Genomic DNA, 17,439 nt, shown 5'->3' on the forward strand with positions numbered 1-17,439 from the left:
AACAATTAAATTAATCTATGGCCAACTCTAATCTGACTAAGAAGATGAAGGAAAAAAGTATGCCATAGTCTGCATTCAAATGTTGTTTAAATGCCTTTGAAGGATATCAGGTAAAAAGTCAGAATTTCTCTTTAAGGTTTGAAAAATATATAAGAGCAGTATAATCCAGTTAATTCCCACCAGATAATGTTAAACTTATTTACTAGGGGGAAAATAGAAAACTAAACTATAAAATGATCTTTGGAAACAAACCCTACTGCTAAGTCGCTTCAGTTATGTCCGACTCTTAGTGACCCCCATGGACTGCAGCCTACCAGGCTCCTCCATCCATGGGATTTTCCAGGCAAGAGTACTGGAGTGGGGTGCCATTGCCTTCTCCGAAACAAACCCTAAGGGACCCAGAAAAATGAACCCAGGACTTCAAGAAAATAATGTGCTTCATCTGGGAGTGGGGGAGGGTTTGGAGAAGAGAAATCAAATTTGAGTGTTAACATGGAACAAGTCACATCACGCAGGTCACATCATGCAAATATCAACACAAAGATCATTCAAGTTATGTCAACCAACAAAGCAGTTTTTTAATTCTAGTTCTTCAGTATCCCTCCCCATAAATTTTACGTACTTCTCCCAAACTTATAAAGGTGTATTAAAAAAAAAACAAACTTCTTACCTTTTAAGTCCATCGTAAGTTACAGTCTCAATGTAATCAAATCGGGAGTCAACCCAGTAAACACGCTTTGATACCAAATCCAGGGTTATCCCACCAGGCCATCCCAGCTTTGTTGTTACCAAGTCTTTACGGTTGGAGCCATCCATGTAAGCTCTTTCTATCCTCGGTACTCCAAAAACATTCTGCCAATCTGAGAAAAATAAATAACTACAAAAGAAAAACAAAAGATGAGAGAATCAGCTATTTTACAAGTTTACTTAGTAAATATCTTTTGAGATTGTGTGTTTGGATCAATGGAAATCTCTTCTAGCTGATAAGAGAACCATGGAGGTTTAAAACAAAAGAGAAATTTTAAAGGATTAAAAATCAGAGACTGTGAGGACCAATTGTGGAGGCGGGGGTTTGAAAACTCCAAATAGCAACTATGAAAATGCACAATTCGCAGGCAAAAAAAAAAAAAACCTTATCTACCTTCTAACCTTCTTAATTTTCCTCCCCTGTTCCCTGACCCCATCTTTCACTTCTCTATTTACAGCCAGCAAAACTGCTACCAGGAAAAAAATCTATCAAGCCATTTCCCTCCTTAATTCCTCATTCTAAGGCACAGTCTAGACATCATATACGTCATTTTCAAGGAAGGACAGATCATGAAATAAAAATGAATAATCACCAGCACTTAAGCGGCCTCAAGTTCATCCAACACTTCTAAGACCCAACTGTGAAAATCTAGGCAAAAGCTAGTCTCTACATAACTGGTCTTAAATGTGAAGATCAGGAAAATTTTAATTTATACCTGGAGAAAACACTGACATCTCAACACTGGTCTCTAACAGGAAATCACTAAAAGGGATAGGTCTGGTAGGGACAGGGTAGAGTCTTCAGACTGTTAGCTTAGAAACTCCATTAGGGATTGCAGATAGAGAAGGAACTTTAGGGAGGCTTTGGGAGACCACAGTAAGTTAAAGAGCACTCAAGAAAGTAGTGGAAAAATCATCAAACAATGTGGGTTTGCTTGACTTATAAAGCAGAGCAAGTGGCATCATATCAAAGCCAGACTGGTGTGCTTACCAACAAAACCATGCGACAGAAGCATGAGACATGCCTCAAAACAGCAAAACAATCATGGAAAATAAGGCCTACAACCTGCCCAGTGACGTCAACAAGTTAATGACACCTAGGGCATGTTCTTTGTGTGTACAAAAATACTAATTTAGGGAAAGGTGATATTTCAAAGTGAAAGACACTCGTACTAAGATCTGATTTTTTTCCATAGTGCCATGATGATCCTAGATACATCTCAAAAACTCTCCCACCCAACAAATAGGAGGAATTAATGACCAAAGACTCAAAGAATGAAAAAGAAGGTGGTCTTGTCCACCTCCTCTCTCTTCCTTTGATTATAAAAATGTAACCCACTAAGTACTCGGGGCAGGGCAACACTAACATCCTATGCTAATAAATCACTTATCTATCACTTTGCCTCTTGCTAAATTCTTTCTGTACTGAGGCATAAAGAACTGGGGTTCTTCAAAGCCCTCCAAAACACCACCTAGTGGTTTTAGATCTATCTACTGCTTAAAACAACTTCACAACTTAAGAGTGATCACATTAATAATGGTTTAGTTGTGACAATACTATTAGAGTGAGTCAGAAGAAAGAATTCAATCTCTCAGCCAGGAAAACATGGCAAACACTAAGCATAAAATTCATACCCCAATAACATTACATATATTTAGGACATTGGTAGGTATATTTGGACTGCACATCCTCAAATTGGATTATATTTAGCTAACCCCTTTAAAGCTGCTATGAAAAGAGATATGAAATAAACAAGGATTCTACAGTACAGAGCATAAAGAATCTTCAACTATGCCAATGGATGTTTTATCTAAAGGGGAGAAATGAAACTCAAAAAATGCTGAAATCAGTATGTTTGCAAATAACTTACCCAACAGTTGGGTCCACAGCAATTCCTCTAGGATGTCCCAAATGTTCACTTATAAGGGTAATCCGATGGCTTCCATCCAAATTTACCACATCTATGCAGTTGACTCTGGTCTCCACAATATAAAGTTTATTATTTACCCAATCCACAGCCAGATTCTCTGGGTCTTCGATAGAAACACCGAGAACTTCTCTGATACGTGAACCAGAGATGTCAACTGAAAAAACCTGAAAGAAAAACCAAAATTATTAAACCTCTTAAGCATAACTAGTTGGGAGAGTTTTCCAGGGACTTATCTTTGGTGTAGAAATCAGTCATTTGAACTAAAAAAAAATTTACTAGAGACATTTTATTTTACATCATGGGTTAATAGGAGGTGGTGGGGCATTTTGTTAAAAGCATGTGAGGCGTATACAAAAAGTTGAGTTTTTTTTTAAAAGCCTGCATCTCTAATTCTTAAGTAGTTAGTGAAAGTTCAATTCAATGTGGATTTTTGGTGGCACAGGTGGAAATGGTTTGTTTTGATTGCTAGCTGTTATTAAATCAGACCTACTAATAATCCAAAGTTTCAATTTTTGGAAAATTTATGGAATTTATCCATTAACCGAATTAAAATTTTATTAATCGTACAAGGAAATGTAAGAAGAAATAAAATATCTTTAACTCTTTAAGAATCTCTAAAATTTATGTTTTAAAAATCTCCGTTGCATTACTCAAAGTTGAAATCAGATCCATCACATTTTCCAAATAAGAGAGCATAATGAAATTTTGGCTGTTGAACAAAATACTGTCAATATTTGTTACCCAATGCTCAATTACAGTTCCATTTAGAAGATGCAGGTAAAATCTGATTTTTATCATCCAGGAAAGCAGAATAGTTTTTACATTTTAAATGATCAAGTTTCAAAAATTACTACCAAATATCTATCCAGTTGTGAAAGAATGTCTACTATTTCTTTTAATTAGGCTTTTGGACTCCATTTCGAATAAAATTAAAAGTTGCTCAAGGCTAATCCATATAATAGACTGCTTTGTTTAATAGGTCACATGTAATACTATAGCTGTAAAAGGTGCTGATTAACATAAAATATCTCAAGGGCCTTTTTTGTTAGAAAACAAAGGAACTTCCCTCCCTACTCCTCCCAAAATGAAAAACTATCAACACTTAGTGCTTGGAGTTCTATCAGGTCCCAAGCTATACTCCAGAAATTTCTATTTACCTTATTTTGCACAATGTCAGTCCAAAAGACTCTGCGTAGCCGATAGTGAAAATCCACACCCACAGCCAATCCACGATTTTGAGACTCTGCCAGAATCTGAAAGTTGTTTCCATGAATGCTACCCTTTAGCAAATCCCGACCATCAGAGAAGATCACAAAGGCCTCACCAACTAAATGTGAAGAAGGAAGGCATTGTCAGTCCTTCAAGTGAACAGAGATGATGAAGCAACTTACAACTATGTTTTCTTATTTGGTTTTAAACCTTCAGAAAATACATATCAGAATGTGTATGTAGAAATACATATCATTTTACCCATTTTACAGGTGGGCAAATTAAGGCACAAAGAGGTTTAATGAAATGTCCAAAATCACAGTAAGTTAGGAACAGAGTCTGTCAAGAACTCAAGTGTCCTAAATGCTGGTTCGATGACACTGAGGTATCTTTGATGATACGGGCACCTTTCCCCAGGTGCAACTTAAGATTGTGTAAAACACAAAACCCATTTTAAAGATTTATGGGAAACCACCCCATGTGAAAAACATGGCAATGGTGGATCCAAACCTGCTACACGCATATACTTACAAGAATGCAAAATGAATACAGTTATTCATTGAAGTCTGATTTGCTAATGTCAAAGGATAAGAAATAATATAAAAGTTCATCACTAAAGGACTAGTTAGATAAATTATATACATCCAAAAAACGGATTCTGCCACTTATAAACACTGTAGACCTGAAACACTGGAAACCAACTATACTTCAGATAAAAATAAAACAAAATTTAAGTAGAGATCTCCATATTGATATGGTAAGCCCTTAAAAATATAGTATGCAACATTAGCAAAATGAAGAACTGTATGTATAGTTCACTACCATAAATGTAAAAATAGAGTTAAATGCCTATATTTGCATATTCTTAATTATGCATTTAATAATCTCTAGAATTAAAATAAACAGTGATTATCCATAGGAGAGGCGAAGTGGGAAACTGGGCAGAGTGGAATGGGTAATAGGGGGTGGGGAGGTGGTCATATAACTTCTCAATAATGTGAAATTTTTGAAAATATGAGTATGCACCTGCTTAAAAATAAATAAGTAACTAAAGTTAGTCCACAGCATATCAGGTATTTTCTACACAAAAACAACTAGAAAATAGTCCACTCATAGATGGGCAAATCAGTTTCAGAAAGATACTAACGGCAGTTTAAACAGGTGTGGGAAAAAAATAATAACTGGGAAAAGAGAGTGAAGTCAAGATTTTATTACCCAGAAATCCACAGTGACAAAAATTTTCCTGACTTTTCTATACCACAGTATTCTTATAATGAAGGCATTTTCACAAGCTGAAATCCAAATTTAGCAGGTCCATTTTGAACCACCTCTAAAAAAATTTTGCATAAACAGTGCCTATTGATATTTGTCACCCTGTGGTAGGTACATTAACTAAAAATAGGTCAAATGTACTCATAAAATTTATGTGGTAGATGATATACTATTTCAGGCCCAAAGTGAACAAGCAATCAATAAAATTTTAAAAACCCAACCACGATTAATCCACAAGTTGGTCCCTAACAGCACGAAATTAATGTTGACCCATTCTTCCAACAGCAGGGGCCACATCTGATTTGTGGTAATCAAACCCGCCATCTGCCTTAATGCTGATATTTCTTTTGACTTCTGCTATGCAAAGAGGATAGACGTTTACTGTTCAGAAACACGCGCGTCTTTAATTTACTCACAAGAAGAATTAGCTCTGCAGTGCTTCTGGCGCTCCAAGACATACCCCTCTACACAGTGACACCGGTGATGGCCAACTCGGTCTTCACATATCTGGTCACAAACTCCCCATATCTGGCAATCATCAAAATCTGCCACATAGGAAACAACCAGTTATAATCATGTTGAACAACATGGGTTGAGCACTTTCTGAAAAAAATCTTGGACAAGCTATACAGGAATCTGGTGATGCAACTGCCTAAGAAAGTACCCCCTGGGGAGGCAGGCCATAGGCATTGTCATACTAAGGAAAAACACAAGTTCTTTAAAATCTACATAAAGGATAACATTGCAGGTGATGCACAACACTGCTTGGACTCATTGCCTTTGCATTTCATTTACTAATGATGGTTTACAAAATACCTGATACAAAATTTTGCTATAATACAAAATTTTAATTTTAATTAAAAAAATATAAAATTTTTGTATAAATGTATCCTTTTAAAATTGTGCTTTCCAATGTGGTAGACACTAGCTCTCTGCAGCTTCTCTAAGTTATATTTAGGTGAACTAAATTGAAATAAACTTAATAATGCAATTTCTCAGTCACACTTGCCACATTTCAAATGCTGACAGCCACATGTGATTAGTGGTTACCATACTGGAGGACACAGACATCTCCATCACTGCAGAAAGAACTGCCTTATATCCCACTGCTCAATGAGACACAAATAAAGTATGAAATAAAGCATCTGGAAAGGTCTGTTTATCCTTTTCTCTGATGTCAAAAGTCATCACCAAAATTAAAATCATTTTTAAGTCATGAAAAATACATTCTCTTCTGCTTACTCATTAGCATTATTCATTCATTTAATATGTAGTTGTTGAAAATCCATTACACAATAGAGCTCTGTTCAATGGCCAAGTAGTCCCAGTTCTATCAAATAGTAAAAAGACTTTCCATATAATTGACACATAAGCAATACAACATGGGGGCAGGGAAGAAAAACACACATGTCTTTCTTTAAGATTATAAAGCTTAAAGGGCACAGAAATTGTCCTATCCTTGGGTAACTGGTGCCAAATATTTCATTTGACCCTTGAAGTTCATACTCACTCTTCACCCTCTTTCGCCCTGCTCTCTTTCTTTGCAGAATGAGGTCCACAGCCTAAATCAACAGGCTCCTATCCCCTAGGGCTTCAGAAAATTCTCAAGTAAATTATAACTCCTGAGACTCACAGGTCTGGGGTTCTCTAGAATTTCTGGGATCTGAGAACATTTGCAAAGCTGTGAGTTGAATTCTACCACGCCTGCTGCATGCCCCACCATCCTGTGACTCCCCAACAAGAAAGACCAAGAAGGAATTTCCTGGCGATCCAGTGGTTAAGAATCTGCCTTCCAGTGCAAGGGACATGGGTTTGATGCCTGGTGGGGGAACTAAGATCCCACAGCTACTGAGCCCTTGCACTCTAGAGCCCAGGCTCCACAACTAGAGAAGCCCCCGAGTGCCATTAACTAGACAGAAAGCCCATGTGCCACAACGAAGACCCAGCACAGTCAAAATCTAAAAAAGAAAAAAATTTTAATTAAAAAAAAAAGACCAAGAAAGTCCTGGGATCAAGATAATGGTTCCCGTTTTCCCTCCAGATCAAGTATAACAACACAGACCAGCACATCTTTCATCCCCAGGACAGTGACAAAGAAAAAATTAATCCAATTTGGACATGACAAGGTAAAAGGACATGTGGGTATAGACCAAAAGCCAACATTTGATCTATTTCTTCTGTGCCCTCACTTCCTTTCTGAGAAAACACCACGTGAGGCTTTGCTTCAGTAGGAATGTACAGGACATTCGCCCTCAAACTCCCAGGGTATCATGACCTCATTCTGAATCCAAGACACTATGACTATGTCTAAGGATCTGGAGTTACCCTGGAAACAGGAGTTCTCATGTCAAAAAGAGGGTGGAGAAGTCATAACTAGGAATTCTTGGGTGCAAATGCCCTTCCTACCATCTGGGTTACAAGTACTGTACAGGTTTAAATGAGTAAATAAACACTGTCACTTTTAAAGACTGAGTAAGATTCTGTTCATCATTACAAAGAAGAATAAAGGCTAATTAATATCCATCCATTGTCAGCCAAAAGAAAGACAAGAAAAATGAAAGGGAGACCTGAGGATTTTAAAGAGAGTAGAAAAGGTAATGGAAACTACAAAACAATAAAATGCTGCTTCAAAATCCTCCTTCCCAGCCCAAGTCACCTTCATCTACTTTCCTTTTTTACTTTGTCCCCTCTTACCAACAAATACTGCTTTGAGAGTAATTAAAAAAATAAAAAATCCTGCTCGGATACCCTCTGATCCAGCTGGCTGTGTGCAATCCCACCATGCTAAATGACCTTCCTGCCCTAAGGCTGCACCACGATGTCATTCCCTCAACAAACAGCACGTCCTTGTCAATCAAAAACAATAGTCCAGTAAATTGCTCTGGTGGCTCGCCTTAAGAGTCTCCACAGCTAGGTCAAGACTACCAGGAGCAGAGAATGGTAGAAGGAAAGATTTCCTGTCATGATTATTCCATTTTATTCTTAACAATCACTGAGGCATCCCCTGAGGAGCCATGGCTAAGCTGATAAACATTGCATGGGTTTCCAACACCTGAAGCTTCAGTGGTAACTCAGGCATGCAGAGGATTACAGGCATACAGAGGGTGTTTGTTCAACTGAAATGCTTGAAAGAGCAGACCTAAACAATTCTCTAAAAGCTCAGCTGAAGTGAGTGTAACTGGTTTCATAATGGCATGTATTGAAACTAATAGGTTCTCTTTACCAAGAAAGCAAAATATAGTCTTCTTGAAAAGAAATGTGAAATAAACGTTAATCCAGCTTCAAAACTCAGAGGCAAAGGTACATTCTTAAAGGACAAGAAAGGTCACAGCGAAAGTCTCTGCAGGTAGCAGAGGGCCTCACATTCACAAAACTCAAAATTGCAGACTTTTGAGCTTGTATCCAAAAGAGGTCATCTATACTAAAGTCTAGGTACGTCATAAAAGGACTGAAAGATGTTTGTGGACCTTAGAATTAGAATTAGAATTAGTGCCCAAGTATCCAGTAGTAGTAGAACCAAATGTGTTCTTGAATTCTGAAATGATCCTGTGTACAGCATAATACTGCAAAATTCTGTTACGTTCATTAATAGATTTAAATGTAAAAATCTTGTTATGAAAAGCTTTTCATCTCTTAAAGGATGCAAAAAATTGAAGCAGCCTGGACCTCTCTCTGACCTACAACTCAAACCTCATCACAGGCTTAAGTATTAGAAAAGATGTTGCAAAACATGTTAGAAAATGTGGCTCTAGAAGGAGGGCGGGGGGGCGGAGGGGGGGTTGTGGAGAGACTAAAGAATAGGTTGCAAGGTATCACAAGAATGAACCAGGGATTCTTAAAGAGCAAATCCCTTTTCCTGAAAACATTTCATGGCCTACTGAGTTCCAACTACAAGGCAGCCCAGCCCAAATTTCTCTTTAGGATTGAGAGGAAAAAGAGAGAAAAACAAATGTAACACTGAGGATGTGGCTTCCGGTATCTCTACAGGAATTCCTTTTCCAGTAAGAGAAAGGGGAAAGGCCTGGAGAACTAAGACTGGAAATCAGGTTGGCAGCTGGGTGGCAGTATAGGGGGAGGAGGAGCCTGACAAGCGTCAGACAGCCCGAGCAGTCTCACACTTACAGAAGAGAGCGTAAGCAAGGTTTCCGTGTCAGAAACTCAGGAAATAGACTTTCTCCAGAGTTTGTAAACCAGAGTGTTTCTGTTGTGCTTGTTTATTTTATTTATTCATTTATTCATTTTTGCCCACACCACATGCCTTGTGGGACCTTAGTTCCCTGACCAGGGAACCCTGGCCCTTGGCAGTGAAAGCTTGGAGCCCTAAGTGCTATGTAAATAGCTGCTTGCACACAGAAAGTTCAAGTTTTGCTTTTGGGAACTTTCTGTCCCACCCTACTCCCCTTCTTTTTTTGATTCCCCAGTTGACTGAACTGGAGATTGAAGAATTCACAGATAGGGAGGGCCAACTGTATTTAACAAGTATGGCTATATCATTCTGCTTCCAAATATATAAAACAGCAATACACAATGTATCAAAAGAACAAGCTCCATCATTAGGTACTGGACAGACATACAAGTAGCTAGTTTACTCACTCATCATCCAACCACTCTTTTGCCATGGGCACCTCACAAAAGCTTCTCAGAGTTAAAACTTCATATTGGCCAGGTTTTCAGTGAAGACTGTGTTGCTCTTTGTTAACAGATTCTCCTCTCCACAAATACGAACTCCTTGATGTTAAAGGGAGTGCCCGCAGCGCTGTAAGTACTGTGATGAAAGACTGTCACTTACCGACGCAGTTATTGGTTCTATTTTGGTTGACAATAAAACCTGGGGGGCAGTAACACATCCCTCCACCTGGTGACTTGTGGCATTGGTATTCACATCCCAAGGACGGACACAGATTCACATCTAAACAGAGAAGAAGACTTTCTGAAATGAAAGGTGATCTCTGGACAAGGCTGATTTATAAGAAGTAAGAACTTTCCAAAGTAAAAGCTCAGTAAGTATGCAGTAACACAGAAAATCTGTCCCCATTCAAGCCTGCAGTATGATGCAATAAAAACTCAGGACATATTTTTTAAAATTCATTATAACTAAGTGTAAGCACAAGGCATCAGAAGTGCTGTTCATGAAAAAAATCTGGTCAAAAGTCTATCTTTGTGTCTAGAAAGATATTAGGATATCTAAATAGAAAGATATCTATCTAGATATCTATTTCTTCTATCTAGAAAGAATAGAAGGATATTTCCAATTTCCAAGCCACTGAACACTAAACAGTAAACTTTTAACTTAAAAAGCTAATTAATCCAAGCTAGCTTCAACTAATTTTTGTTTTCTAACTTTTGCACTAGGACTATTTAAAAGGGCTCCCAAAGAAATGGGGGGGATAAAAAAGAAGCCTCTTTTTTTCATGGAAAAGAAATCACCAAAACTTTCGGGTTATAGTTCACAGTCACTGCCAGGCAACTACAAGATAATTCAGAGAGAAATCAAGGCCATTAATTGCATTTTCCTACAGGACAGCCAGCTGTCCACAGAAGTGATGGCTTATAGTGGGGAAATATTCTACGGCTACGGAGTGGGGGTAGGGGAGTGGGTAACTCCAAGTATAGATCCCTGAAACCAGAAGTTTTTGAGTAAAGCCAGCAACACTTCTTCCAGGTATAATCCAGGGAATAAAATCTCCAGAATACTTTTAGAGTAATCACAATCACCATTAAAACCATTCTTCCTGGGAAGGAGATGCGGGGGGAGGGGAAGAAAGAGTCACAGATATTTATAAACTCCTCCCATCAAGAAATGGAGTCTATTTCTTCAGTCCATTAAATCTGGGATCAGTGTGACTTCTTTTGGCCAATAGAACACTCAGGAAACATGACATAAGTTGAGGCTTAGAAGAGCTTGTTCACTGGGGTTTGCCCTTTCCACGACCAGGCAAACACGCCTGGACTAGCCATGCTTTTGCTGGAGCATCCTGAGATGTGAGTGAGCTGGTTCAGGCCAAAAGAATAATGTTGCCAACCCACAGGACTGTGAGAAACAACAAATGCTTGTTGGTTAGAGCTGCTAAGTCTTGGAATTGTTCATTCTGCAAACACCAACTGATACTCTCTATATATGGCAATCTGTTATAGAAAAACAGAGACACCATTATCTGAAAGATGTCCAGATAAATTTCTATACTCACCACACTGTTGTCCTGCAGTGATATTGCTTTCGTCTTCTCCTCCTGGACAATCTAAAGTCCCATCACAAACTTTAGAAATTGGGATGCATTTTCCAGACTTTGGACAGGCCCATTCATTTGGGTAACATTCAAAGGTACGATTAATTTTGCTTTCTGTGGGGTAAAAAGAGAGTTACAATAGGCCACATAAGAGGCAGAGCCAGCCATTTTTCAATACATGGTTAAGAGGGGATAGAGATCAGGTAAACAAGAAACCTACAAATGACCGATATTTCACAATAAACAAGTAGTTTCTCGTGCTACAACTGACCTTTTATTGAGATTCTAAAGAATGGTAAATGTTATTATTTAGGTTCCAGTCTTTCTAGGGGAGGCAACTCCCAGCCAAATTATAAGAGTAAGAAGCAGAAATGGGCCTGAGTTATCAACAAACTATATGAATAACCTGTAGGATAACATTCAGTTATTAAATTATGAACAATAGAACTAGAGCTATCTAATGCCAGGATTCCTGAGTTTGTGTATGTGTGTATGTGTGATTTTTGGTTGGTTTTGTTCTGTTTCTTTAGTAAATTGTCAACAGTACAAGAAAGATTATAACCCAGAAGTTGGAACACAACTTCTTGCAATACTGAAACATGAAACCAATGGATGCTCCCAACCAGAACAAGCAACATTATTAATATATCTGGGCTAGAATCATAAAGGTAACTTGCTTTATGTGTGGGTGTTAGCAGTTTCCAAGCTGTTGGAGGTACTGCTGATAACTGCCCCGTGAAGGGGATGAATATCACTGGCAATTTCCTTCTCACTTCTCCCAATAGTGGCCTCTCCTACATCTACCAATCTTCAGCTCAGTTGTTCTTCATGGTTGTAAGGTCTTAAGACAAATCACATTTTCCCTTATTTTCGCTCCTTCCCCAGACTACTTCTTTTATATAGATAAATCTAATTAAGATAAAAGTCTTAAAAAGAAAACCTCAGATAGGACTGTAAAGGGGGAGAGACTGTCCTATCTATTTGGCCTTACTGTTAGGAAAGGATTACAATTTATGCTATATTTGAATTCTGTGTCTTTTAGAAAAAGCTGGGGGAATCACTCTTCCTCACCCAAAATACCCTGTCAGTCCAGCCAATCTGGAAACTTGCATGTCACACAGATAATTTCTAAGAAGGAAAGTAGGAAAAGCAAGACCTGGAAAACGCTTGCTTGAAAATTGGAAAATACTTTCCAATCAGAAGCTCTTCCCCTCCTTACCGCACCCATCTTCATCAGCGTTATCTGCACAGTCACCGTCTCCATCACAAACCCAACTCTGTGCAATGCAGACGCCGTTAGGGCAAGTGAATTCGTTGCCTTTGCAGGTCCGATAAGCACCTGGAAAAAAATAAAATGACAGCTACACTCCAAAGATACAAAGAAATCAAAGTGCTCACCCTGCCACCTAAACTGAGCTCCAAGAAACTGAAATTTCTACGCCCATTTAGTCCCTTAACTATCTTGACAAAAATGAACAAAAAAAAAAAAAAAAGAGAAAGAGAAGAAGAGAGAAGGGGGAGAAGAAAACAGTAGCTTTGGGTTCAGGACATGAAAATCAAGTGCGTCAAGATGAAAAACAAGATAGCTATAAATGGACACAGAGCAAAGAATACAGACTGACAAAGATGCTACAGAAATGCCAATGGCCGACATTCTCTCACTTGACCACAAGCACGGTAATTGCTGTCTAGGACTCAATGATTCTGAGTAACTCATTCCATGATATCACATTCCTCTCAGTTTAGCACTGAAATAAGCCCAGGTGCCAGAAAGGAAATCCAGTAATACAATATGCCCTATATCTTTATGGTCTAAGAAAAGAATGCAAACTGTCCAGGAGCAACACTTCAACTCTGCACATGTCTTTGGAAGGTAAAGGAGTCTAAGTTCAGCAACACTGCTGAGGCTCATGCCATGGGCCCTAAATGATATTCTGGCCTCCTCTGCCAGAGGTGACTCTTTCATTTGAAAAGAATAATACATCAGTGGGGGGGGGGGGGGGGATACAAAGACAAGAGCATTCCTAACAGCATGCCCCAAAATGAGGAAGTCACCGTACTGCAAGAACGTTCATCACTGCCATCTTCACAGTCAATTTCGTGGTCACAGACGTAGGTTCTAGGAATGCACTGCCCACTGCCACACTGAAACTCAGTGCGCGAGCATAGGTGAGCTGGGACACAAGGTTAAAAGGGAAAAGAAAAGAGAATTTCAATTTCACTGTAGCCACTTAATTTCATAGGAAGAGTCTATCTCAAGTTTCAAAAGATTCTTACCACGCAGCAATGTGCTGGTAAATGTTTAATAACCAGTTCTCCAGGAACATAAAAGTCCTCACTTATTCTACCTGCCAATTTCCACAGTGTAAAATACTCCACCACGGCTGACTTTCAAGCCACCAACATGAATTCACTGAACAAAACTTAAGAAGAAATGTGCATAACTGGCCAGTAAACCAGCTTCAGCATATTACTTACTGCAGTTGCGTTCATCAGAGGCATCTCTGCAATCAACCTGCCCATTACATCTCTGACTGGTGTTATAGCAGGCTCCGCTGGCACAAGTTAGCTGCTCACATACTGGGTATCCTGAAAGAATGGAAATAGCACACAAATCTTAAATGAAGATGTTGCTTAGCAATCGCTTCTTGAATGACTACCATATCCTAGACACTAACTGCTGAACATATATTGGTAAACAAAAGAGACATTATTTGGATAACCTAAGAATGACACAAACAGCAAATTACAAACTGGACTATGTGCTTAATGTTGTAAGTACAGAGTGCTTTGAGAGGGCATAGTAGGGGGGAATGGAAGCCCAGGGAACTGGGCTCTAAAGTGACTTGTGAACTCCAAGCCGAAGAATGAGAAGAAATTTTAACTTGTCAAAATGAACATTCTTTTACATAATATAAATAACACCCCAGGAAAGCAACGTACCATCACACATGGTTCGGGAGATGAAGGGCTGGTTCTTTGGCTGCAGGGTCAAAGAAAGAAAACAGGCCAAGAAGCCAGGAAACCTGGGACCTGGGGTGCCACTCCACACCTATTTACTCTTACTTGAATTATTCATCTTTTCTGTGTCACCATTTTCTCATCCACACATACAGGAACCTCCAAAAGACAATGTCTAGTAAAGCACTCTGAAAAGCATAATGTGCTCTACAAAAGCACAATATGAGCTACAAGCCCAAATCATTGTTACCATATTATGTACTGACGATCACTTCACTGCCATTAGCCAAATGCTTTTTAGCCCTGGTTTTCTCTCAGTGGAAAAATCAGGATGTTCCCTTGAAGGAAAAAGGTACTATCAGCCCCTCCCTTGTGCTTCCCCAGACTTGGAACATATCTCATGACCCCCTCACTATAGGCTCCATTCTATTCACGGATTATCTGTTTCCCCCATGACATTATGAAATCCTCTGAGATCAAGGATCCTGTCTTACTCAGATCCCCATCATTCAGTACAGAGACTAGGTCATTTACCCATTGCGCTCAAGAAATGCTTGGGAGTACCAGAGTTATCACAGCTGAACTTTTTAGGTTGAAAAGGTTTTAAAAATAGTGTGAACTTCTGCCCTTTATGGTCTTTTAAGAGTCTCCCTCTCACAAGTATGATATCTTTCTTGGTCTATTTTTTGTTTCATTAAAGCTTGTTTTCATAGTGATTCTCAGATTCTCCTCTAATTTCTTTTTCAGTAAGAAAAGGGTTCATCTCCAAGATCAGACAGCAGTCCCACTTCCTGATGTTCCACAGTAAAAGAGTAAGCACAAATATTCTCACCTCCAGAAGCTCAAAACTAGTCTATTAAGTGTCTATAAATACTTCAATTGCCAAGTTGCACACAAACAACTGTATACTAAAATGGGAGGCATTTAATAACTGATAAAATTTAATTTCTTTGCAAATTTTATTTGTTTAATCAACCAAGAACCAGTTAGTGTTTAGGGTTATTGCTGTCTTTTCATCATAAGGATGGCACACATCCCAAATGCATCTTCAAAGGGTCACATAGCTCAGTTTATTCATTCTCCCTTCAAGAGATGCCTAGAAGCCAGCTGAGTCCAGCAAGTGATTCCTTTCCCCCTTGCACTGGATAGTAGTATGCCATCTAGGCTATTCAGAGAGCAGCAAGCAGAAAGGAAATCTTAGAAAACCCAACCTCTTTACAATAACGGAGATATCTATCAGGAAGAAATTTTATGTGGGCATGGACTGTGACTCTTTCATTTAAGGTGATTATTGTAGATATGAAGGAACTGAGGCCAATATCCTGGGCAGATCTCTTGTTCTCCCCATCCTTTCTGAGGGCCATTCCCACACTGAAAACTAGTATCCACTAATATAACTAAAGTTTGCTGACACGATACATCAGCACCACAAACAACAAGGCCAGCTTGATGTCATCAAGCTGATATGTCAACCATATTGTTAAGGTTAGAGGTCAGTAGTTTGACACTTGGAATGAAGTATGAACAGCTTTCTTGTCTCTGACCAAGCTGATAGTAAATCTGTCAGTCAGCTGAGGATTTGCCCTGCACACCTTCTGGTCTCTGCTGTGCCTGACTAAATGTACAGGGATACCCATAGGAAGGACTGCACGGAGCCAAAACACAAAATATACAGAAGATTTGGCAAACTGTTTCTAAAAGCTTTTCCCTCTTTGAATACCCCTCAGAGGGAAAAGGTCCAAGTTGTACACTGAGCAAAGTTAAGAAATGAGCAAATTCTATTTCCTTTAAAGATTTCTACTGCTAACAGTATTACTAAGTTTCAGTCTACCCCAGAAAACAGGAAGTCACAATACTTGGTGATAATGTATCTCTCTGAAGTCTAACTTTTTGGTTTATTTGCTTGGATGGAGTCTGAGCCTAACCCTGTAAACTTTTTCCCATGGGACAAATCCATCATGTAGTTGAAATGTCCTACAGGACTTCCAGTAAAGGAGAAGGGTAGTAAGAGAGAAGATACTGTATAAGAATACCGGAGAATATCATCCTTGTAAGTTTTGTTTTAATGGAAAGATTGACAAGTACCTATTAACTAAGCCCCAGACTACTGAAGTTGACCTGATACAAAAAATGCAAATATTTTTTCTTGCATTTTTTGTGTTTTGGCTCCGTGTTTTTATATTTTGTGTTTTGGCTCCGTGCAGTCCTTCCTATGGGTGTCCCCGTACATTTAGTCAGGCACAGCAGAGACCAGAAGGTGTGCAGGGCAAATCCTCAGCTGATTGACAGATTTATTATCAGCTTGGTCAGAGACAAGAAAGCTGTTCATACTTCATTCCAAGTGTCAAAAAATGCATCCTCTTTCATCTCCCTTCCTTTCTCCAATTTTCAAAATGATTCATGTCCAGGTTTGCTCCTCGAAATTGGGAGCTGCCTCCAAATATACATGTAGGATTGGTACTTGACGGTGTTTTAAGTGTTTTCTCTGCTAATGATCTGGCTTGGAGCAAGAAATTTCCATGCTATATCTCTATTTGCATAATCAAGGAGGAAGACGTGGTTTGAGAAACTCACTGACTTTCCTGAATGAAAATCATCCACAGCAGAGTAAGACACAGATATTAGGCACTACTCTTCATTATCTTCATAGAAAGGTTCTAAATACATTCTATTCTCAGAATTTGACAAAATAGCCAAGAAGACAAACTGATTCTAAAGAAAGAGAAGATATCTTAAAGGTATATTATGATGCTCAAGCCAAGATTAAAAGGAAAACAAGAAATAAGTCCTGAATAGCACCTGGGATTTTCCAAGGTCCTAGAGTCATCCTTTATAAGTAACTTTGTTAGTTCAGTTCCAAGGCAGGATAATCCAGTCAGAGTAATGATTTGCCAGAAATAGTTTACTAGTTTGACTGCCAGCATTTAGTAAAAGTACTATCCCCAGAGTTAAATAAGCAAAAACAACAATAATCATCAAAAACACGTATTGAAAATGATGTGCCAGAAGCCTGTTCAAGTACTCAATACATATGAACTTATTTTGTCCTTGTAACATCCCAATGAGGTAGTTACTACTATTATTCCCATTTC

General features: G+C 38.7%; 1 protein-coding gene across 2 annotated transcripts in view; it reads right to left on the reverse strand.

The window, feature by feature from the left end:
- Positions 1–17,439, reverse strand: part of LRP2 (LDL receptor related protein 2) — a 181,412-nt gene that overhangs the window by 115,599 nt on the left and 48,374 nt on the right. For both annotated transcript variants that reach the window (XM_018064165.1, XM_018064156.1), the window contains exons 5-13: positions 13,865–13,975; positions 13,447–13,560; positions 12,606–12,725; positions 11,348–11,500; positions 9,949–10,068; positions 5,576–5,704; positions 3,836–4,005; positions 2,619–2,842; positions 671–877 (exon numbers count right to left, since the gene is read on the reverse strand). In XM_018064165.1, the coding sequence (XP_017919654.1) occupies positions 671–877; positions 2,619–2,842; positions 3,836–4,005; positions 5,576–5,704; positions 9,949–10,068; positions 11,348–11,500; positions 12,606–12,725; positions 13,447–13,560; positions 13,865–13,975 (1,348 nt within the window). The remainder of the gene's footprint in view (positions 1–670; positions 878–2,618; positions 2,843–3,835; positions 4,006–5,575; positions 5,705–9,948; positions 10,069–11,347; positions 11,501–12,605; positions 12,726–13,446; positions 13,561–13,864; positions 13,976–17,439) is intronic.

This window comes from Capra hircus, chromosome 2 (genome assembly GCF_001704415.2).
Source record: "Capra hircus breed San Clemente chromosome 2, ASM170441v1, whole genome shotgun sequence".
Classification (NCBI taxonomy): Eukaryota; Metazoa; Chordata; class Mammalia; order Artiodactyla; family Bovidae; genus Capra; species Capra hircus.